Source organism: Tauraco erythrolophus, chromosome 2 (genome assembly GCF_009769465.1).
Source record: "Tauraco erythrolophus isolate bTauEry1 chromosome 2, bTauEry1.pri, whole genome shotgun sequence".
Lineage (NCBI taxonomy): Eukaryota > Metazoa > Chordata > Aves > Musophagiformes > Musophagidae > Tauraco > Tauraco erythrolophus.
Window position 1 is genome coordinate 92,667,950 of NC_141466.1, and position 24,156 is coordinate 92,692,105.

General features: G+C 39.9%; 2 protein-coding genes across 2 annotated transcripts in view; one reads left to right on the top strand and one right to left on the bottom strand.

Moving 5' to 3' along the window:
* Window positions 1-1,805: 1,805 nt before the first annotated feature.
* TFB2M (transcription factor B2, mitochondrial) lies at window positions 1,806-11,591 on the bottom strand. The gene is made up of 8 exons (XM_009983148.2): window positions 11,267-11,591; window positions 10,225-10,313; window positions 9,178-9,331; window positions 8,631-8,779; window positions 7,009-7,098; window positions 5,719-5,781; window positions 4,272-4,423; window positions 1,806-2,859 (listed from the first exon to the last, which is right to left on the bottom strand). Exons 1-8 carry the CDS (start codon window positions 11,589-11,591, stop codon window positions 2,673-2,675), a joined length of 1,209 nt encoding a protein of 402 aa, XP_009981450.2. The 3' UTR covers window positions 1,806-2,672.
* Window positions 11,592-13,118: 1,527 nt separating this feature from the next.
* CNST (consortin, connexin sorting protein) overlaps window positions 13,119-24,156 on the top strand; it is a 64,524-nt gene continuing 53,486 nt past the window's right edge. The window contains exon 1 of the mRNA XM_086631600.1: window positions 13,119-13,876. The gene's annotated coding sequence lies outside the window, so the exon portion shown is untranslated. The remainder of the gene's footprint in view (window positions 13,877-24,156) is intronic.

Below are 24,156 nucleotides of genomic sequence, written 5' to 3' on the forward strand. Positions count from 1 at the left end.
ATCTTATATAGTGTCACAACACAAAGCTACGTCAGAAACAATTGAATTGTGAGAGATTTTCAAATGCTGGTGCTAATTTCAAAATACTCTTTATTACTTACTGTATCTGACACTGTAGCTCACAAATTAATGCACTTGCAGAAATGGGAAACTTTGCTATCCCACCATGATACAAAAGTAGTTCCTGTAAACCTTTTAGTCTCAAAGTTAGGATGAAGATCTTCTCTTCTGAGAAGGTCTAGCATTTTAAATTTTGAGCAAATTTGTAGTTTTGTTTTTCTCTTTGAATAGCATTTTTTAGGGTTGTTAAACTGTAAATATGCAAAAACAATATGTACTATGTACTGTTTTCCTACTTGCAAGTTTTGTCTTTGCGTTTACATGAGTCAAAAATAACTGAAGAGATGTTGGCTCAGTTTTCCATCAACATTTTCAGGAACATGGCAAAGGCAGATATGCAATGGAAAGGCACACAAGTAGTACAGAGTTAATTAAAAATCGTTAACAAAAATGCATGAGAAGCTTTCATATACATTTAAAATTTCAGTGGAAGTTTGCAGTCAACATTTTTCTACAGAAGCAGTAAATCTGCAACAGTAAGATGTACTAAGTGGCTTGCATCAATTAATCAAATGCATATACCTACTTCAATTTCACTCCTCCGTATTTATTCGCATACACCAGTAATTGTCACTTTTTTCCCCATCTCTTCCATCAGTACCAAAACTATTTTTATAGCCATTGTTCTCTTAATTTCTTGTAAATTCTAATCATTTGTGATCAGGGCTAAACATATTGCTTACACTCCAGACTTAATGGCATGGCATTAAATCACCTCATTTCAAGTCCCCAGTTACAAAATATTCCTTCTGCTTACAGGCTCCTTCTGTTACCTTCGGAGTCTCTGCATTGGCTCAGTAAATGCTGGTTTTGAACCAGCATAAAAAAAAACGACAGCAAATAATTGTCATTTTTTCAGTTCATATTTGAAATGTTATCAGCAACACAGTTAAAGAAGTTTATATAGACAGTGGTGGTTTTACATTTTATGGATTGAATACTGCTCCTGGTATGCTAATGTAAGACATCTTGCTGCAAGAAGAGCAAGGTGTTTGATTCAAGGAGAGGCAGGGGGAAAATCAGGCCAAGAGATACTACCTTCTTGTAGACCAGCAGGTAAGACTGGTTTCCATCTACTGAGATTGAGAAAAGGTGGAATTGCTTCCGTTAACGCAATCTTGCCATTCATGGTCAATTTATAATGCAACTTATCTGAAATAGTAAGAGATGTAAACAGAAGGAAAGCCTCAAATCGTCACGACCTACACCAGAACACCAGTAATGCCCTGAGACACGCTGCAAATTAAACCTCAGCCTTTCCAGTAGACTCATCATAACAACATTACAAAGGCTCAGCAGCAGCTTAAAGAGAGCTGCAGCCTAGCTAGCAGAGTGAACTGATGTGGCTTGAAGTCAATTTTTCTTCTGCAACAGGAATCGCAGGAGGAAGAGAGAGATGAGTGCTTGTCACATCTATACCTCACTATGCTTAAGAAATACAGCTCTGTGTTTGTATTGTTTTGGTCACTGCTGTTTTCCGAAGCCTGAAAATAGCTCAGGCTTTACCAAAAAGGCATCTTATTAACTCACGCTCTGCTGAAAAAGTGTATTTTTGGCTACAGCTCTTCCCAGAGGAGACAGCACAGAACACAGAACCAGTACAGCCAGACAGCACTATGAGACAACCACAGAACACTTACACGGTTAAGTCAGGCAGAAAAGTAACAGGTTGCATTACGGAGTACTGTGGCTAAAAAGAGAATTTTAATAGTAAATGGTTTTCAAGTTATTTTGTACATATAATACACATTAAACAAATACATATTGACAAAGGTTGCAGGTAAGATGGTGGTGGGTTTTTTTCCAAACTGTTTACACAGCACTGAATGTTCTGGTGACTTCATTTTTAGACCTAAAATAAAATAAGATAAAGCCTGTACGCATACAGGTGTTCGCATACTGTAAACTAGAACAGGCTGCCCAGTGTTCTTTTCAAGTTTTCAAAAGAAAGAATTGTTACATTTCTTCTCCTAGACATATAACAATCTTTAGTTATAAAAAAACAACTCTCAGTTGACATTTTATCATGCTGTCATTACCTTGTCTTCTATTAACTCAGCACTATTGATTTATTAATATTAGGTCGACGTTAGACTGCAAGGTTTTTAGACCAGGAGACAATATAATGGATTCAGTGGTTGCAAAGACCTATGTATTTTGGGAATCTGTGAAAGGGCATTCAAATCACTGAGCACTAAAATACAAACCACACAAATAACAATATTTGGTCTGTTACTTTTTTCAAATGTTGTAAATATACAGCAGTGTAACAGAGAGTTCTGTGTCAGTGATACATCCAAAAGCAGCAGGTCACTAACATGCTCCTGGAAAAGATGCAAAGTTTGTCCATTCTAGATAGGATTGTGATCAAATAACTGTGAATCCGTTACTTTCATCTTGTGTAGAAGGGCTCTTGTTACTTACTGAATTTATTTTCCCGTTCGGACAAGAAATCATCTAGCTAACAGTATCTCCGGTTTTATTTAAATCATTTCTTATCAAAGTAATCTTCCAGAAGCAAAGGTCATCTTCCAAAGACAGCAGTTTTAGATTTACAAGTTTATGTTCCTTATATTTTCGAAGACTTCATCATGGATCCAGGTTTCATTAAGCATATTAGAGTTTTGCAAAGCCTCAAAAAGGCGCCTATAGTCTTCTGGGTATAAGTCACGTGTTCGAGCATTTTCTGGAATTTCTAGCTCTCTCAGTAATTTGCCACCATTGTCCAAGCTCCATGAACTGAAAAAAAACACAGAAAATCATAACAGAGCATTTATTTCTGTGAAAAATTAAAGAGCAAAAAACAGTATCTAAAGGTCCATTTCACTCTTTCGCAGCTTCTAGAAGTAGTTAACATCTTCCTACAGCACAAGTTATTTTCAATCCACATAGGATTGAAAACAGGAAGAAACCTCTGCTAATAAGACATACAAATACCAAATAAAGCCCCCAGCAGACACAGGCAACACCAAACCACACAAGCCTCCTCATTAGAGGGTGGGTGTCCTCCCTCCTCTGCCCTAACTGCCTAAGTCAGTAACAGGCTTTACAGCACAAAAAGGGGTTATTCTCCAATGCCTGCGAAATTAAGTCAAGGTCATCTTCAAGCAGATGATTCACTACAGCATGAGCCAGTGTGACTTACCCCTCCCAGGTATCTACTTCTATATATAAACAGATGTATCCACTGTCTCCCCATTTACATCACTGCTATGAAAACTAGACCTTAGTTAATGTATATGCACATCTATAAATTCCCCAGACAGGAAAAGGGTGTATAAATACAGAGAAGATGCATATTAGAAGCCTTCAAGGCTAGCACCACTTCCTGGCTGAAAGATTGAGTGGAGATTAGGTACACCACTGGGCTTTCAGAAAAAAATCCATTAAGGCTCTCTGCACTTGTCTTTGCGAAATGAGTTACTGGAATTTATTAGGTTGGGTTTGTTGGTTTGTTGTTGTTTTTTTTTTTTTCCTTTCTGGAATTAACTTCCACAAACCACTAGCAGAAAATGAGAAATATATTAATTATTTTCATTAACAAGTTGAAGTCAGTGCTTTCCAGACTGCAAACACTTCCTATACATGGAAAATGCAAATCTACTGATCATGAAACAAAGTGAATAGCTCCAATGTAATACCAAAAAGAATAATTAAAGAGAGTTGCATAATTGGTAAATAAGTCTAAAGCTTATTTTTTTAATTAGATAACAGAAAGCCATTTGAGAAAATCCCCATTCCACCTTCAATAACCTTCAGCTGTTTTCATTAGCATTACTTTGATGTCTGTTATAAACAGAAACTCTTTTTCAGCTTTTAATTTCTATACCTGCAAAACTCTTGGTGACTTTATTGTAATGTCTGTAAAGCGAGTGAAAACTTCTTGCAGATACCTGACCTCACCTTCATTGGAGGTACAGACAATTACTGTACATCTACATTCTAAATACTTGTTGACCTTCCTGTCAAACCTCAAGTTTTTCTCTTCTCTGAATAGAGGCCAGAAACAGTACCTAAATTATTTTATTGTTGGTTGCAAAAAATTAAACTGTATTTCAGCTGCAAATAAATACTGCTTTGAGAACATGTTTTAATATTTTCCTATATTTCTCTTAAGAAAAAGCAGAAAAACTGCAATCTTTCTTACTTACTTTAATCTATCACTAAGTCTAGACTTGGGTTTAGCGAGACACTGTTTCACCATGAAAATAAAGGTAGCTGAATTTGTGGGCGTCAAGCCTCCTGTGAATAGACTTTGCTGAGGAGTCAGTCGTACCAAACATAAATGGTTATTTGGCAGCCACTGCAAGAAAAACAAAACAAGCCACTGAAAAGTCATTTTTAAGACCACATGTCTTTAGCTAAGAGTAAGCATTTCATCTGTGTCACCAGTAATATTTCTTACAAAGCATTAGAAGTCTTAACAAGATGATTTTGTTGGAAGCTGAGGCTTTAAAATTTTGTTCTACAATGAAGATGCTTTACCTGTGCTTTACCTCCCCCCAAACAGGAAAGGAAACAGGAAACAAGCCAGACAAATTATCACTTCAGTTTTATTTTTTAAGACTGAACTTTTTTAGTTGAAACAGACAATAGTCTTGATGTGAGTTTTCAAGAGATAACATGGCCTATAGTACTCCTGTACTACACAAGGTATCAGACCTACCTGCCTTTTGTATATAAAGACAGAATTATTTGAGTGTAACACTAAGACAATATTGCAACTTGAGGATTTTATGAAATTAGGAGGAGACGGAGTCTTTAACTGAAACAGATGTGCTTCTGTATTGGCAGCAATGGATATATCATCCAATAGATCTCTCATTTGTACTTCTCCGAAGGCTGTCACAACACACCTTACATAGTCCACCTGATATGCCTCTCTATAGGGCTTCACAGCAACACCAGTCACTTAGAGTCACTTATATTGTACAGTAACATTTCAAACAATACTCAGCATACTACTGTAGCAGTTTTCAGGGAAGGGGAAAACTATTCTGAAAATATTAAGTAAACATGCTTTTATATCATTGGTATTAAATAGAAATATTCTTATATTATGCGAAGGAACATCACTACTTCTCTAAAAGAGAAAGGTAAGGAACTTTACACAGGGTATTTTTCCACTTACTAAATTTAAGCTTTGAGACTCACACTTTTCAGCAATTAACTAGCACACAGAATCTACACTGGACATGTGAATAACCATTTTAATCAAAACCAGCAGCATACTGATTGTGTTATTAATTGTGATAACGCTTGTTTTGTTCAAGCAGGTAGATGTGACCCTGTCAGTGACTTCTTTTGAAAAAGACTTTACCTGTTCACATCCCTTTATGCTGTTTATTCACTATATTTTTTCCATCATAGACAATAAAGATACTAGTTTATTTCAGTTTCTGAGCTAATAGCAATTCTTCATCCCACTTCTGATGCATCTACATGCTGCCTGTAAGTTTTAATTAGAAGAACACTTCTTAAAAATACACTATTCAGTCAAAAATATACGTGTAAATGCTGTTACCAAGTTATTTGAACTTTAATTAAAGTGGTTTAGGTGCCTCCCCAAAAGCAGGAAAGTGCACACAATGATCTTACCGTGCTTTTTGGTACTGCCAGTCCCCCATTTTTCAAATTAGTTATAAATGATGACCAAGGTTCCTACAGAGGAAGCAAATATAGAACAGAATTTTGTTCTATATTTCTATTCTTTGTTAGAATTTGGAAAAACATTTACCATCAATCTTGTCAAATTAGAAGTTTACCCTTATTCTAAAATTTGTTTTAAAATCATGTAAATATATCAGAACTAAAGGAAAAAAAAAAGTCAAGTAATGAGCACACAAAGGCCAGACTGAAAATGTTATTTAATCACATTCCTGACAAAGTATCTGAGTAACACTGGTAAATTACTTATAATCAAATAACTTGTACCTATTACCATACATTAGTGGGGCTACCTATTGGTTTCAAGTTCCAAATTTGAACCAAAGCTTAAAAACTAACAGCTGACCATAAAAGCTACTGTACTGAGTCCAAACAAAAGTCTAAGTCTCACCAGCTCAATAACTTGTCTCCTGAAGTGGCTACAAGCAGATATATAGCAAACACTGTATGACCAGGGCATGCATATAATAGGTTCCTTAAGCATCATCTTATTCAACTCCTTAATATTTACCTTAATACGTACCTCGTGGTACAAGGGAATTGTAAGACGATAGTGAAACTTTTAATTTTAGATGAACAGAACATTTAAACTATGAAGGCAGCTTCCTAGACAAACAAGAGTACAAATGCAATCTAAAAAGCATAAAGTAAGTGAAAGTTGATGGCCATGTGCTCATGTGGAGGTGGCGGGACAACACAAAAAACTTTTTAAAACTAAATCATAGCATGTTTGACAAGATAAGATAGTTATTGACTAGCAGGAGAAGCAGGCCTGCTTGAAACATAACAGGCTCCAAGACTGAAAAACATATTTCTACTCAACACAGCTCAGGAAGGCAAAAGCATACATGATGGCAAAATGCAGAGGACATATCAAAGAGCAGACTATGAGAGATTAGAAAAGCAGTCTTCTGGTCTCACATAACTCCTAGTAAGACGGAAAAGACCTATCTGTTGCACAAACGTCTCTTTCTTACCTACCAGCTTCTGAGAATAAATGGTTTTGAGTACAGTGGCTTGTAATGAAGATTCTTAAGTGAAAGAGTTTGACACAAAACAGGACTGTTTCAGGTTTTTACATTAAAAAGCTTTCAATCATTCTCCAACTAATTTAAACACCATATTAGCTTCCAATTAGTTTACGACAGTAAAACACTATAAACCCTTTTCTAAAAACACATCCATAGCATTAGACCACGTTGGCTGGTACAAAAAACTTACCATGTGCAGTAGCTGAATTTCACATCCCACTTGCCAAAGTACAGTGAGCGCTTGGTAAGCCCTCACTTCCTCAGGCTTTGCTGTTAATACCTAACCAAATGGCAAAGAAAAAGCATTTTTGTTGCTAAAAACAAAGATTGCTTCTTTATCTAAACAAAATCCTTATATATATAACAAGTGGTAAAAAATCCATAGTTTAGTCTAAAATTTCAAGGTAAAGTTACATTAGGCCTCAAACACGTACTTTGTGCTATTTTAGCACATCTCAGAACACATGATTAGAAGACATTATGGCAGTCTAAGTATTTCTTCACAGCAGTTATTTGAATAACTGAACTGTGTAGGAATTTCCAGCTTATACTTTCTGGTCCCTTTTAAGGCAGAGAAGTTTCACACAGAAGAGAAACAGAGCTCACATTTTGTATAAAAACCATAATGTGGGCAGAGTTATCAGCTTACACTGATAATATTCCTAATAAGACACACAAGCAGAGTGAGCCAAACATCAGGTGACCTCACTGAACACTAAGCAGCTTGCGCAGTCATCATCCTGATCAATATAACAGATTAGACAACTCTTAGGGCAAGAAAAAAAGAAAAACTTGTGGTTATTCTCAAATAGGGCAAAGAAAGAAGTAAACTGTAGCAGGGAGATTGAACTTCTCATAATAGATTTAGAGAGCCGTGTCATACGATCAACCAAAAAAACAAAAAGAAGGTTCCAATTGCTTTTACTTAGGTACACAACTCTCATTTAACAGAGTTCACAATAAAACCAGAAAACTTAATAAAAAATAGTGACTGCATTAAATGAATAGGCTGTCCCCTATTTCCTCAAAAATATGGCTACTACAAACATACCATCTAAGTGGTGTCCAACCTGACATTTCGAGAAGAATATACTTAAGACTTTTAACTTATTTTCAGTAGACTGTTAGGCACAACACAGGTTGTATAAGCACACCTGGAAGTCTTTGCTTACTTCAAGTAATTAAAGGCTTGTGGCTCTGTATGAACCTCACAGTTTCGCAGAAATAAAAAGTACCCGTGAACTACAAGTACTGTTCTAGAGGTTTGGGACAGTGTAAATTAGGAACACATCACCCAGAAAGTTGCTCTGCACCTTAGTGTACAGAACTTTAATAAAAAGGTGTGTAAACGACTCATATTTTGCCTCATTTTTTTCAGTACTGCATACAAAACTGGCTCAAGAGGGCAAGTGCATCTCACTGAGCATGGTATTTAGTAACTCTGAATCCTCTTCATGAGGCATTTTAAATTCAGTCTTCATTGACTACTACCTGCAACTAGCAAGAAATTTTGCTACAAAAGCACATCACAGAATTCAAGTACCTCATAAGTTACAATGGAAAGCAGCTAGTCTGCTGCTGCATATCCTTCTCAAGGACCAGCCTTCACATTTGTAAGATTTGTGGTTATGTGACAACAGAATGTTTCTTGGCAGTGCTATTACTGCATAAAGAGAACAAGTAGGAAACAGACAAGACTTAAAAATTCTGACAGAAATTCACTAGCAAAAACATTAACTACACAATGTAAGGTTTTTGTGTTCTATGAAGGACTACTTATTCTTTACTACCTGTAAAATCTCTTACACATACCTTGTACTCTTTTTCACTTACAAAGATGTTAAGTTCTACTCTTCCATATCTGTATATGGAACTGCATTCATACAGGGCAAAAAGAAGCCTCCAAAGTGTGCTCCTTTCCTTTCTTTGCGGTAAGATTCCAAAAATTTTCACAGGTACATCTGTTTCAACAGTGTGTAAAAGTATCTTTAAAATTGTGCAATAGGTACTAGACAATCTCATTAATGCTCATGTCTAAACTACAAATTAAGAAAATAAAATGTCAGCTCATGTTGTTCAAGAAAAGAATTAATACAATTCAAGCTTTAGTCAAAGCTAAGCACAGTTTGCATTACACTAAACCTTTCGCAAAGACAAGCAAATAGCTAAGATTTCATATTGCCACAGGGTTTTTTGAAACAATCAAGAACCTAAATAAAGCTGAAATGTAGGAAATAACATACATTGATTCAGCATACATATTAAATAGAACATGTAAGTCAAGCAAATCCTACAGATTTTGCCAAACTGCCTATGCACCCTTCAAATGCATTTGTAACGTGTGATCGTATACATATACCTGTCCTCCAAGGAACTGCTGCAACGCCCATGGTTTCAAAAAGTTTTTCAGAACACATGGCAGGTGGTTTCAGTGTTCCAGGCACCAAAAGATCCAGTCTGAAGAAGTCACCATAAATTACCTTTAATTGTCCATCCAAGCTATTCTCTAAGGACTGAATAAAATTAGTTTCAGTTGAAGCAATCTGGATGCAGTAACCTTGTCTTGCAAAACATCCAACCCAAATGAAAAAAGCGTTCAAGCACTACCTAAAATTGTTACCCAGTCAACAAGAGTCAAATCTCAGAGCTGCTTCTTACAGCTGATAAAAAGAATAGCTTCCTTCATTGCACAGGGCATTTTGACATTTTCATGCTGTTCAACTGGAGCTTTAAAACACATTCTTAAATTAGTAAGATGTTCTGCAAAAAAAAACTATACCCAACTAAGCAAAGCACTGCATTTAATGATTTACAACTAGAATTCTTCATATACACAGAGAGAATGCCTTTTATACGCATTTTAAGTCAAGTGAGAGTCTTTGGTTCCAAACCTCTACGGCATTGTAACACAATCCTTCTAGTGCAACTTCTGCAGGTCTGTGTCTGACCACCCTTGAATCCATGCAAAGCCAAGGTGAACAGGAGAGGACATGACATGTGAGTGTCTTAATATCACTAGCCAATTGCACGGTAATAGATTAAATAATACCGTGAGATAATCAGAATAACCAAGACTATTTTTACAGATTTCTGAAAGCTACAGACATCTTGCTTAGATACGCACAACTACAATGACTCTGATTAGTATTAGCCTCAAATTTATGCATGAAACTTTTCATAGGAAGACAATGAACTTGAATTCCTGCATACACAAAACGTCAAATCAAATGATAATAAGATCACCTCTTGCTGAACATGCAATGTAAAACCAAACAATACTTACTATTATTAAGCATTATTTCAGATTTTACAAGTAACAATCACTAGCTAATTCAGTTACTACTGATTATAACAGTTAACTACATAATTTAATTTTTAGAAACGTGATACCAAATCAAAAGCATACCTGTAAGTTTGGAAGAAAAGCCAAGTTACTTTCTAGAGCTACTACTTTAACACCTGCATTGAGCAGAGTACGGGTCAAGATTCCAGGACCTGAAGGGGGAAAAAAAAAAAAAAAAGAAGAGTGCATTTTTTCTAAGTGATTTCCTTTAGTGATTTTCCCAACACAACACTTGGGACATACCACTTTCAACATGAGATAACTTGTGTTTGTTTAAACACACTTTAAAACAAGAGTTAGAAAAAAGATTTACACGCAGCCTGCCTGAGATTGCGCAGTGACTTATACTAAGCACAGCATTACAGTTAGATACTGAGGAACATTAGATATAATGCTTCAAATATTTCTACTACTTTTTCTTCTACCAACTGAAATACAGTTTGAAACTTTACCCATTTATCTCTACAGATAAAATACTCTCTGCAGAAATGTAAAAAAAAAAAAAATTAAGTAGCTGCAGAGGACTGGCTATGTAATGGCTCACAGTCTTAGGCATGCTTTTACTGACAGAGAGTTCACCTACAAAACCAAAAATATTACCTGGACAGAAACTTACATCTCTACTTACTCTATAGCAAAGTTTTAACATCAGTGACTCAAGTCTCCAGACTGAGCACTCACTCATTTTCCCTCCAAGCTCTGTATGAACGGATCCTCCTGCCTCCTGCCCCAGGCATACCGCAGTGCCGCGACACCGAGATGGCCCTGCCGATGGCCAGCGTCCGCCCCGGGAGGACACCGGGGAGGCGGGGCGGGTTAACCTGTAGCACGGATCTCGTCCCGGCGGGCCCGGGCAACACCGTCACGCAACGGAGCCGCCACCCCCGCCCGAAACCCCGGGAGAAGCAGAGCCACGTTCCTTTCCCTCAGCACCACCGCCTCTCCGCGGCCCCGAGAGAGCAGGGCCGGGGGCCTATTCCCGCCAGTGGTCAGGGCGGCAGCTCACGCTGACCCCGCAAGGTCAACGGGGCACGCCAAGCAGCGCCGCGCCCCGGCGGCACCGGGAAGGCGGGTGGAGGATGGCAGGAGCCTCGGGGCAGCTTACCGGGCGCGCACTCGAGCAGGACGGGCTGAGGGCCGGGGCTGGCTCCGCCCTGCAGGCAGCGCTGCACGGTGCGCGCCAGCTGCGGGCAGGCGATGAAGCGGCGGAGCGGCGGGCCGGTCCGCTGCAGCTGCCGCACCAACCGTGCCGCCTCCGCCGCCTCCGGCACCCGCAGGCCGGGGCTCGGCCACTGCCCCGCCGCCCGTCTCGCCGTCGGCCAGCACGGCGGCAGCCCGCACAGCAGCGGCCGCAGCCCTGCGGCCAGCGCTGCCGCCAAGAAGCGGCGGCAGCAGTCCCCGGCGCCCGGCGAGGCCCGGCCTGCAAGCATCGCCGCCACCGGCCCCACGCGTGCAACCACCAGGCGGGCGATCGCCGCAGCAACGGGAGCGTCACTTCCGCCTCTCCTCGGCCTCTCTAGCGCTCTTCCGCTCTATCGTCGGAGGTCTCTCGTCGTGGCGTCCTCTCTATGGTGCCAGCCCTGCACCGCCGGGAGCCTGCGGCAGCGGCGGCGCGGCGGGATCAGCCTTCTCACCTCCACGCCATGCCGGGTGGCGGGTCCCGGCCGCCCGAGCCGCAGCGGAGCTGAGGTGAGCTGATGCGCGCTTATGCCCGAGAGGAAGAGGGAAAGGGGAGATGTTTCCCCCAGTGTCGCGCACCGCCGCCGCCTTCCGCTCGTCCCGGCCGCGACCGGGGGCTACGGGGAGGTGGGGGCCGCCGGGCGGGCGGCCCGCGGGAAGATGCCGTCCCCGCCGCCTCTCCTTTAGGTGGCGGGGGCGGCACCTTCCCGCGGGCCGCCCGCCCGGCGGCGGCGGCGAGGCTCCGCCGTGAGGTGAGGTGAGCGAGCGAGCGAGCGCGCGCGGGCGGCGGTTGAACGGCCGCGGCGCGAGGCGGGGGGAGGCCAGCACCCGGCGGGCGGGGCGGGCTGAGCTCCCTGTCCGCCTCAGGCGCGATGGCGGGTGCCGGCGCTGTGGCCCCTTGCGCGGAGCGGTGCCGCTGGAGCAGACCGGAGGGATGAGACGTGTGGCGGCGGTGCGCCGTTCAGGAGCGGGAGGCTTCAGCCGGCAAGAAACGCTCTTCTGGGCGCCGGTGGAGAGATGCCTGCTCGGTTTGTGGGTGGAAGTCCCAGGAGCTACGTATTTAGTTTGAGGTTTGCCGGGGTGTTTTATGGGAGTCTTTGATCTCCGCGTCTGCAGCTAAATAGTCACTTCGGGACTCGGTTCTTTGTATCGCCCTGCCGCCCTCAGCAGGTGCAGGATCCCGCTCCGGCGGATCTGTGGCATCGGTCCCTGTCGGCTGCTTTCTGCCCGATACGGTCTTGCCATTATGCTTTAGGTAAAACCGGTAATTCAGTAGCAGCGACGTTGTCCTTTCAACAGTTTCCCTAATGCCTTAACGAGAAATAACTTTAGGACCGTCTTCAAAAGATACTCAAGTTCTGCGAAACTGGAGTTCATCCTTCAGGAATACTGTGTTAAAAACTCACAACTCAGTTGCAGGTGAGTGGCTGTGGTGTGACGGAGTTCTGAGGAAAGGGAGAGAAAATCCTCCCAAACATGTTTCCCTGCTTCCTGCCTAGTTTGTGCAGAAAGCAAGAGTGATCTGGCAATTACAGACTAGACTGGTCTTCAAATTAATGGCTTAAAAGTAGTCTTTCTGTATGATTTTGTGTAATTGCCTAATTTCTCATGTCTTGTTGCCCTGTTTGTAAGGTGAGAAATTAACATGTGCCTACTTACTGAACAAAGTCATTTTGTTTGACATATCTTTATTAAGCAGAACCTGGGACAGAAAATTGTGGCTTTGCAGTTCTCTGTTTGGCTGATCTGCATGTGGCATGAAGAGAGGCTGGGCTGAATTTAGGAAAGATTGCAAAGACCCAGCAATATCATCTCTGCAATTTATTTTTAAATACTCTGCTCTTTCACAGAGTGCTGTAATAGTCTTCCCTGTCCCTTAAGGGAAATGGACGGACTGTTCAGCTGGATGATGGGATAGACCTCAATCCATTTTTAAACTGGACTTTATGTTTTTAATAGCTTTTTTCCTCTCTTACTAATTAGTCTGATAATTCAGTAATTCATAGGACTTTTAGAACATTGAGCAGAACTTGGTTTTCTTAGAGCAAGTGTTGAGTAATGTCCTAATTCAGTATTCCTTAATCAAAGTTTATTGGTAGCTATGGCCATGGAAAGGTTAGGTATAGTTATTGTATTGCCATGTCATATATTTTGAGGTTAATTGAAGAACTTTGGAATTTTTTTTTGCCAGTTAGAGCACTAAGGAATGCTAGGACCGTCTTTGAATGGGCGGTTCAGAGTAATTGAGATTATTCAGAGGAGTGTTTGCTAAGTAAAGCCAAAATGCCCTGACATTCTTCATACGCTAGAAATGATACACTCTTCTTCATTTGCTTCATATTTTTATTTACTTTAGCTTAACAGTTGCCTGCATTGAACCATGAATCTCTATAGGATAAATTTATGATTCTTTCTTCCCCCTGCCCATTCCCCCCTTAGAACTGCCAGATATATACTGAATACTGCATGCATAAAGGACTACCTCTTTCTGACCTGGTCATTATCCTTGAGAAGCTGTTGAAACCTTAGGAAAATGGTAAGTTTTGTACATTTTTTGTTTAGAAATTACAATGCAGGAAGTTGTTTAATACATTAAGGTATATGCCAAGGACATTTGAACAGTTATTTTTAAGTTAATGGCTGATCGTGGCATGTATTTTCTAGCTATTACTGCATGCAGATATTTGAATTTACGGTCTTACATCATACAGCCTTATGTCTTTGTAATTTAAGTGCATTGTTGGATGCTCTGAAATTATTGTTTCCTCCTAATTATTGTTTTTTGAAGTAAATCAAAGAAGCAACCAAAAGGGTTACCTGTTTGACTGGATTCCAACCTATGCTTGAACCAAAAGAGCTCATTAGTTGGATGGGTAAAAAAGATCAGTAAAGAGATATTTTTCTTCTCAATGGTTCTAAATGTCTTTTGCGTTTACTTTTATTTGGCTTCATTTAAAGCTTATTTTTTAAGTTAGTATTAAAGTATTAGTCTTTGAGTAGCATTTTGCTATATATTAACCACTTAGAAATGCTTGTCAGTATTTACTATGGCTAAGTAAGAGGGAAGATAGTAGTACATACGTCTTGATCTCAGTTTTTCGAACTCTATGCGCATACTTCATTCTAAGTACATATTCAGTAGAATTCCCATTTTCCACAAAAAAGAACTCCAGGAGGGTGTTACTAGAAATTTGCAGGATCATAATTTTTCTTGTCCTAGTCGTGATACTTATCATTAGAATCTCCTGTTTGGCTGAGAATACAGATTAATTTTGTTAGCATACATTTGTTTCAGAAACTCTTTATCTTTCTATTTTATTTACTATATCCCATTTTATCATTAACTCGTAAAATTTAATCTGAATATTTACTCTTAATATTGATTATTTTTTTAAATTATGCATATAATGAACGGCTTATTATGTTATGTATTATCGTTTTTACTTATTTTATTCAGTGTACTTCAGTAATCTTGTTGTAATACTTTGGATGGTGACCAAGGAAAATAGTAGGAGGAGTGCTAAGAGATTTCTTCAAAAGTGCTGTGGGCACTGTGCACTCAGGAATATAGTCTCTAGCAAGAATTATTTTTTCAAAATCAATCAGAGAATAGCCTCGTTCTCTTGTCCTATTCCCTTGTCATAAGTGTCCCCTACTCCAGGCCCATACGTGCACAAAGGAAACGTCCCAAGGACTGAAGTAGTATTTAATCCTCTGACACTGAAATCCAGTAAATTTGCAACCTGTGGGTTGTATTGGACATCTTCCTTCTAAGTGAAAATCAGTCTTTGTAACGAGGTCAGCAATTTTGTATTTAGAGCCGCTATGCTCCATAAACCTTAACTTAACTGCATTTCTATGTGTAGTCTGTTGATGATGAAAAATGGCTGGACTCTTGGACTGGGGAGAGGGGAGTAGTTGTTTTGCTGTTTGGGCAAGCTGTCAGTAATAAGGGAAGTAAAAATCCAAGGTTCCTTAGAAGCCTGCCTGCTCCCTGTGACAGTGTCACTTCCAGCCTAGCACTGAAAACCTGATTGATAGGGAATTACTGTCCATTAAAAGTGGGCTAGATCAATTGTGCAGATCACTGAAGAATGAGTGCTCAAGTACCAATTAAGTGAAATTATCAAGTTAGTTCTCCTTTGAGATCATTTCTGAGCACTAGGTATATTGTCATGTATGTTAATATAAGCTTATTTAAAAAAAAGAAAATGTTAAAACTACTCCTCCTTTGCTGTTTTTCTGTTGTAATAACATGCTATTCAATAGCAAGGCATTTTCACACCAGGTGCAGATTGGCTTTGCAGCCTTACAGACACTACAGCAAAGTTCACAGCAGACAAAAGAGCCATTCAGCGCAAAAATAAACATTTTTAAATGAGCTGATGCCTTGAATTCTGTTCCTACTGACGCTAATAACAGTGTCCACGTCTTATTTTCCCTTATAATAAGCACTAAGCAGCAATATTTTTGACATTTTCAGTGGAGAGGCAAAGGGTTCTGTAGTGTGAAGACTGTTGCATAAGCTTTGTATTGTAAGGCATTTTGGCAGGGGTACAAACTTTCTCACTGTGTGCTATATCTGTTCTGTGTGTACAGAGAAACTCAGTCCCTAGGGCCATCAATCTGGCATCTTTCATCAGCACTAAATTTACTGCAAGTATTTTTTGTGTGCATGCAAAAAAAGTGCTATTAAACGTTTGTGGACAGGAGTAAGAACATTGAAATAGGTGCATCTTCTGTTTACATCTCTCAGAACTCCTTTTTATTGAATTCTGATGAGCACATTCTGCTGACTGAAATTCACTCAGCCCATGTTTGTGGGTATATCTTGTTCTAAGTATTTTGAACACTTTGACAGTATTACCTTGCTCCAGAGCTTGTCACGCTAAGGACTTTTTTACTCTTTTTTTACTTATTTATCTACTCACTGTGTAACTCTGATGTCTTTAAAAATGCATTGCTAACCTATAAGGAAAAGTGTGGAGGAGAAACGATGTTCGTGTCAAGTATTTCTGTGGAGAAATTTTGGTGCGTAGCACGCTTGCTTTTTAGGAACAGGGTAGCTTAGGAGCCTGAGGCTTTTTCTACTGTTGTCCCAGGACACTGCTCCATCTGTTCAAACTGAATTACTAGTGTGTGGCCTTATAATGTGAGCTTTAACACTGCTTTTCTCCATCCATGGGATTCATTTAATTTTTTTGTATTATTTTGTTTAGAAAAATAATATTACACTGCAGGGCAAATTGAGATTAATTCAAAATAACTTTGGGATTTTAAAAAAACCCTGAACTAATCCTGGTATTTGTTTTATCTTTGTAATATGAGCATGATAGGAAGATTTTTAGGTTCACTTGGGGACTATGTCATTGAAATAATATGGAAATTTGTAGTGTACTTTTTGGAGGTTGTTTCCTGATGGTTAAAACTTGGAATTTTGTGTGCTTTTAGCCTCAGAGTGAGGGCATGATGATCTTACCTCTTTAGACCAATGTTTCAACTGGACCTGCATCAGAGTTCAGGTGTTGTTCATTCTGTTGTTACAGTGTTACAGTTGACTAATGGCAGAATATACCATTTGGGGCCCATCTGTTCCGAAACTTATAATTTTGTAAATTGTTCGGTAATATTTTGACATCTTCCTTTATTCATGTCTTTATAAAATAAAGTGACGTTCACAATGCAGAGCTTACACATTTTATCCCAGTAAGAGTTTATGACAGCTGGCATATAAAATTACCCCTTATCTCATGTTGTTTTGGTAGCTGCTTAGAGTTTCTGATCTGGATTTCTCTTTTTCTCATGGAAGACTATTGAAGCCTGCTATTTTAGCACTGAAATATGACATCAGTAGTACAAGGAGAAATTGTAAGTATTCAATGTCTCTACAGGCTGTAAATCTCCTCCTGTCTTGGTATCATTCAAACTATCTCAGTTTGAGTTTTAAGTGAAATTAGTTTTTGCCCTCTTACAGTACTGATGCTAGGTTTTATTAATATTTGTGATATTTAGGACTTTCTAATGGAAAAGTGCTTTTTTTTTTTTTAATGGAAACTACTACTTAAAGTAGCCGTGATAATAAGAGTTTTCTGAAAACCTGATCTAAACCAAATTAGATCTCTGTTTACAGGCTCAAGTGTTACAAACATGCGTTCAAATTCTAATAGGAAAAACTGGTAACTGTGTGCTTCAGAAAACATTTCCAAGATCTATTAATCAAAAATACAGCTCATATAGCCAGCACCTATTTACACAATTAGAGCTGAAATGAATTACCTTAATAACTTCCTGTTGGAAAGGAGAAAGTTGAAACAGCACTCAAGGCTAAATTCACCACTGGGTTTAAGTGGTCACAGCGTTATTAACTTCAGACAAATTACAGCAATGATTAATTTTTGAGGAATTGTGATTTGTTTAACATAGGTCTCTCCTGGTTTATACATTCTCACTTGTGCATTTAAGGGCAAAAAACTTGACCAAATTCAAGTGTCTGTTTTGTACCTCTTTTCAGTCCTTGTATGGTCCATGGTCCCCTTTACCAAAATATCTATTTCACAATCTCTTTAATGTATTAATCTGTGTTATGTCCTTGTGAAATAAAGCAGTATTTTGTACTGAAGAAATACATTAAAGATGAGTTTGACCAACTTCATGGAGGAGGTTCAGAACGAAGAAAGGATTTCATCTCAGTCATTTGTATCTGACACTGAATAATGTAGAAACTAGACCATCCGTCCCTTCTGAAATACAAAACCAACTACAACATTTTGGTAGAGCTGCTGGGTATTCCAATTTTCTAATGATGACAATTATTGAAGCTCTAACAATTAGCTCTGTTCTTAATTAACCTTCTAGTTGGACCTGCAGGTTTGATGACAAAGGTACTGCAAGTATGTAATACTTACAGACAAGAATTGTTTAATAAATTTTATGGATAGATTTCCATTCTATTTGTGGTCACTTCTGGCCTTGATATGATTTAGGACCTAACTGAATATTTTGACCATGCTAATTTTCTTTGTATTGATGAGGGCTATAAAACTTGCTCGTCCCTCAGCTGTAAATTGTGGAATTCAATCTCACTATGAAATTCAGTTGTCAGAAAGTCTTGAACACTCGTGTTTCTTCAGATGGGCAATTTTTAGATAATTGGCTTGTTCTTCTTGCATCTCCATTTCAAGGGATTGTATTCTGTCATGGGCCTTTTCATTTATGTTTAAAGTTGTTACCTGAGATTATGAGGGATTTTAAATCATTGTGCATTTTTCAGCTACCTCTTATGAGGTGGTAGGATGGTATCAGCTTTCTCAGGTCCTGGTAAAGTAAAGATTTGGGTAAGAGTGAGCTGAGCTGATTAGTTCTCATAAAAATAGTCTGTAATGATTTGCAAGACTTCCCCCTCCCCCCCCAAAGAAGAAAGTACGCATCCTAGAAAAGATGCATAAATTTGTCTAGTAAGAAGTTTGTAATTTTTGTTATACTTCGTAATCAAACTTGTGCATATGTCCTGAAGTGTAACAACAGTCTAGGAGTTGTTCAATTAGAAGGAAAACACAAAAATCAAAATGGCAGATACTTCTCATAAGGCTTAGAAGGAGGTTCATGCATCCCAAGGCAGGACCAGTTATTCATACATTATTCCTAACCAATATTTGTCTAGACTGTTTATAAAAAGTGCTGCAGTGATGCGAGTTTCCCATCCTCCTAAAGCAATCCATTCTACTGCCTTTCTACCCCTGCCTGAGATCTGTTCTGGTGTTTTGCTGCAGGCAAGAACAAACAATGAACACACCAAATGGTGAGTTCCCCTTCTATTCTTATGCCATTCAGTGAAATTTGTCCTAGTGAAGGTTGAAATCCAAAACTTTTGGACACTTTAAGGGACTGATTATTGTGTATTTTGAGTGCTGAAAAAGAGCTTGTTTGTGTGAAACTTTTGTCTGAGCTGTCATATGTTCTAATAAAAGATACTGTTTGTTCCTAGACAAACCTCTTGTATTTGGCTGCTGACTGAAACATATTTTTATAGTAACGTTAAATGTGGAAGAGTAGATTATGCCTGGCAGTATATGTTTATCATTGTTTATTAAAGCTGTGAATAAGCAGTATGACTAGGAAGCTTAGAAGTGGAAAATAGCATGTGGAACTTCCTCTCAAAACCTCACTATTCCTGCTGTTTATAGATATAAAGATCATTAGATGCCACTGCTGCTTGACAAATGTCACTTCAGTGTCAGAAAGTGCCAGACCACCAAAGTGTTCATGCTCAGATATTTTTGTAAATTCAGTGAAATTAAGTAAACCACTCTTGCATCTGAATACTTCTTGGAGGACAGCAGGTTTAACGCATTTGAAAAGATAGACCTCCTAAGCCATGTATCTGACACGGAAACAGAAAACACATATAAAGATATTTTTACCCCTAGTACATTATTTCAAAGCCGAACGTGGGGCAAACTGAACAATCAAGAGGATGTTAACGAGATTCTCTCGTAGTGAGTCTATCCAGTGATGGGATTGTATGTAAGAGTATCTTGTGAAATGATAAACTAGTAATGAGTCCATGCTATAACACAGCACAACAGCAAGGTGATTTTTTTCTGTGGAGAGGTCAGGCTGGATAATGGAAGTATACATATAAATATTCTTATTTCCCTTTATTTAGAAACAGCAGCATTCGAACCATTAATTGTTGCACATAAAACACAATGCAGAGCAGAATTCTGTTAACTGGAATTGGTCTGGCTTTGCGAGACCATTATAGCTAAATGAATTGCCTACCTTCTTCATCTGCTGTCTCTTTCCTTCTGCAGCAAATTGTGTGGTCAAGTACATCTTCAACAACTAGTTCTCTTCTGTTTGTTTTTTTTCTCTTGGCGTTGGTGAGGCAAGGGCACTCTGAAGCCATCTGGTGATAACGTTCCAGGTTTCTTTAGATGTATCTTGGCTTCCACATCAGCAGAAGCAGAGAACAGTTGTAGAGAAATTGCACTTGCACTTTCTTAAAAGATCATACAGGCTTTTTGTTTCTAAGCTCCTGTAACAGCATAGTAGGCATTGTCCTTTTTCTTGCAAGCTAATGAACTCATAATGATATGTTGTATATAATTTTTAGATAGTGCCATGCAGCTACTCTGTTTTCTAGAGCTTCCTCTTCATTGCTGCATCTTGGTTTTGGTAGTAAATATAATTGTTCATAAAGTGAGATCAACATTCTTCCTTGTACATGGAAATTAATGTGCAAGAATAAGAGTTTGCAGTACATATTTTGATTTTTATGGCCATGATAGTTTTCATGTTGGTTTGTATTAATTTGTAGAATATTATTTATCAGTATGAAACGAGACAGTAACATTTAAATGTGGTCTTGTAATCATAGAATCATAGAATGGTTAGGGTTGGAAGGGACCTCAAAGATCATCTAGTTCCAACCCCCCTGCCATGGGCAGGGACACCCTTCACTACATCAGGTTGCCCAAAGCCTCATCCAACCTGGCCTTGAACACTTCCAAGGATGGGGCATCCACAACTTCTCTGGGCAACCTGTTCCAGTGCCTCACCACCCTCTGAGTGAAAAATTTCTTCCTTATATCTAATCTAAATCTACCATCTTTCAGCTTAAAGCCATTGCTCCTTGTCCTGTCACTACACGCCCTTGTAAAAAGTCCCTCTCCAGCTTTCCTGTAGGCCCCCTTTAGGTGCTGGAAGGCTACAATAAGATCACCCCGGAGCCTTCTCTTCTCCAGGCTGAACAATCCCAACTCTCTCAGCCTGTCTTCGTAGCAGAGGTGTTCCAGCCCTCGGATCATCTTTGTGGCCCTCCTCTGGACCCACTCCAGCAGCTCCATGCCCTTCTTGTGCTGGGGCCTCCAGCGCTGAACGCAGTATTCCAGGTGGGGTCTCACAAGAGCAGAGTAGAGGGGCAGAATCACCTCCCTCAACCTGCTGGCCATGCTTCTTTTGATGCAGCCCAGGATAGTGTTGGCTTTCTGGGCTGCCAGTGCGCATTGCCGGCTCATGTTGAGCTTCTCATCCACCAGCACTCCCAAGTCCTTTTCCTCAGGGCTGCTCTCAATCCATTCTCCGCCCAGCCTGTACTTGTGCTTGGGATTGCCCCGACCCACGTGCAGGACCTTGCACTTGGCCTTGTTGAACTTCATGAGGTTCACACAGGCCCACCTCTCAAGCCTGTCAAGGTCCCTCTGGATGGCATCCCTTCCCTCCAGTGTGGCCACAACACCACACAACTTGGTGTCTTCTGCAAACTTGCTGAGGGTGCACTTGATCCCACTGTCTGTGTCGCCAACAAAGATGTTAAATAGCACTGGCCCCAGTACTGACCCCTGAGAAACACCACTCGTCACTGGCCTCCACTTGGACATTGAACTGTTGACCACAACTCTTTGAGTGCGACCATCCAGCCAATTCCTTATCCACCGAGTGGTCCATCCATCAAAACCATGTCTTTCCAGTTTAGAGACAAGGATGTCGTGTGAGAGAGTATCAAATGCTTTGGCTAAGTCCAGGTAGACGATGTCAGTTGCTCCTCCCTTATCCATCAATGCTGTAACCTCATCATAGAAGGCCACCAGATTAGTCGGGCAGGATTTGCCCTTAGTGAAGCCATGTTGGCTGTCACCAGTCACCTCCTTATTTTCTATGTGCCTTAGCATAGTCGCCAGGAGGATCTGCTGTCTGATCTTGTAATGTATCTTTACACTACGTATCAGAAAGATCAACAGATTTATTCTTTTCAAGAAATACGGGTTAGGCGAGTCATCTCAGTCATTCTTTAAATTTTAGTGTTTCCACAGTTTTCCTTTTTTGTTCCAATGGTAGAAAAACTGACTGTAAAAATAGTGATTTTTAAAAAATACTGTTTCCTGTTCACAGAATCAGCATGAGTTTTATTTTTTTTCTCTAGGACTTGTGAAGCTGCTTGTATTTAAAAAAAAAAAAAAAAGACAAAAATCCTGCAACAATAAAGACGACAATAAGAAAAATTAAATTCCCTTACTATCTATTTTTCATTTGTCCTTCAACCTGAGGCTTGCTTAATTTCTTCTTTAAAAGGATGGGGATTCCACAACATCTTTGGACAGCCTGTTTGGTTTGGTTATTTATATGGCAACCTTTTCTAGAGTGAATGACTTACCACATGTAGTCCTGTCTTTTCCTCTCTAAAACTCTTACCTCACTGTAATCTGGGTTCTCTTATTTGTGTACATCTTGGTTTGTGTGTATTGTGCACAAAACAAAATACACAGCTGTAATTGATTAGTGTCTGGTAGAACATAATGAATTCTCTTGTGCCTGTAACACTTATTATCTTATATCTCAGGAGAAAGAAACACTGGAACTCATGGTCAGTTTTCTGTTTGGTATCTCTTTGAGATGCTTTTCATCAGAATAGAATGACTGATTAATCCCTGTTTCATATAGATGTGCTTCATTTACTCTGAAAGATACAGTGCATTCTGTTTGTGATAGTCAATTTCATGTTACTCCTTTTGTTGCACTTATTGATACAATTTGGAATTACATCCTCAAAAATAATTCTGACTGCTTCTAATTGCTGATTTTGTGTTTTATCATCAAAGTTAATGAAAAACTTGGTTTTCAGTGTTGCTTCTAGTCAATCTGAAGTACTCATTCACTTTGAATAGAGCAATAATAGGTGATACAATGGGGAAACTGACATTGAGAGAATTAAAAAGACTTAAATCTCCCTAGTTAACATAGAGTCATTAAGTAGCACAAGAATGAGAGAGGGAAAGCAGAGTCTTTGGCAGAGGAGCTGTATGAAGGCAGTCGAATGGAATAAAAAAATGATTTGCCATAAAGTTTTGGATGTTAGATCCTTTATAGCATTTGCCATCAGATATGGTGTTATGATCTTGATCTGTTCTGTAAGATACTTCTGGGAACAGTAAGTGAAATAGTATGCTACATATCGTAGAATCATAGAATCGCATAGGCTGGAAGGGGCCTTAGAGATCATCTAATTCAACCTCCCTGTCATGGGCAGGGACGCTTCTCAACTAGATCAGGCTACTCAAGGCTCTGTCCAGCCTGGCCTTGAACACCTCCAGGGAGGGGGCATCCACAACTTCTCTGGACAATTTATTCCAAAGTCTTTCCACCCTCGTACTGAAGAATTTCTTCCTAAGATCTAATCTAAATCTGTTCTCCTTCAACTTAAACCCATGTCCCCTTGTCCTAGCAGTCAACACTCTTGTAAAAGTCCCTCGCCAGCCTTCCTGTAGGTTCTCTTCAGGTATTGAAAGGCAGCTATTAGGTCCCCCTGAAGTCTTCTCTTTTCAAGGCTGAACAATCCCAGCTCCCGCAGCCTGTCCTCGTAGCAGAGGTGCTCCAGCCCCTGGATCATCTTTGTGGCCCTCCTCTGAACACGCTCCAACAGATCTATGACTCTCTTATGGTGGGGACACCAGAACTGGACGCAGTATTCAAGGTGGGGTCTCACAAGAGCAGTGTAAAGGGGGAGAATCGCCTCTCTCGACCTGCTGACCACACTTCTCTTGATACATCCCAGGATGCGGTTGGCCTTCTGGGCCGCATGAGCGCACTGCCAGCTCATGTTGAGCTTCTCATCTATAAACACCCCCAAATTCTTCTCTTCAGGGCTACTCTTAACCCACTCTGTGTCCAGTTTGTATTTGTGCCTGGGATTAGCCCGACCCAGGTGAAGGACCTTGCATTTTGACTTGTTGAAGCTCGTGCAGTTAGCACAAACAAACAAATTAAACATTCACAAAAAACACCAGCTTTCCAGGATAGCAGAGCTGTGTTAGTACG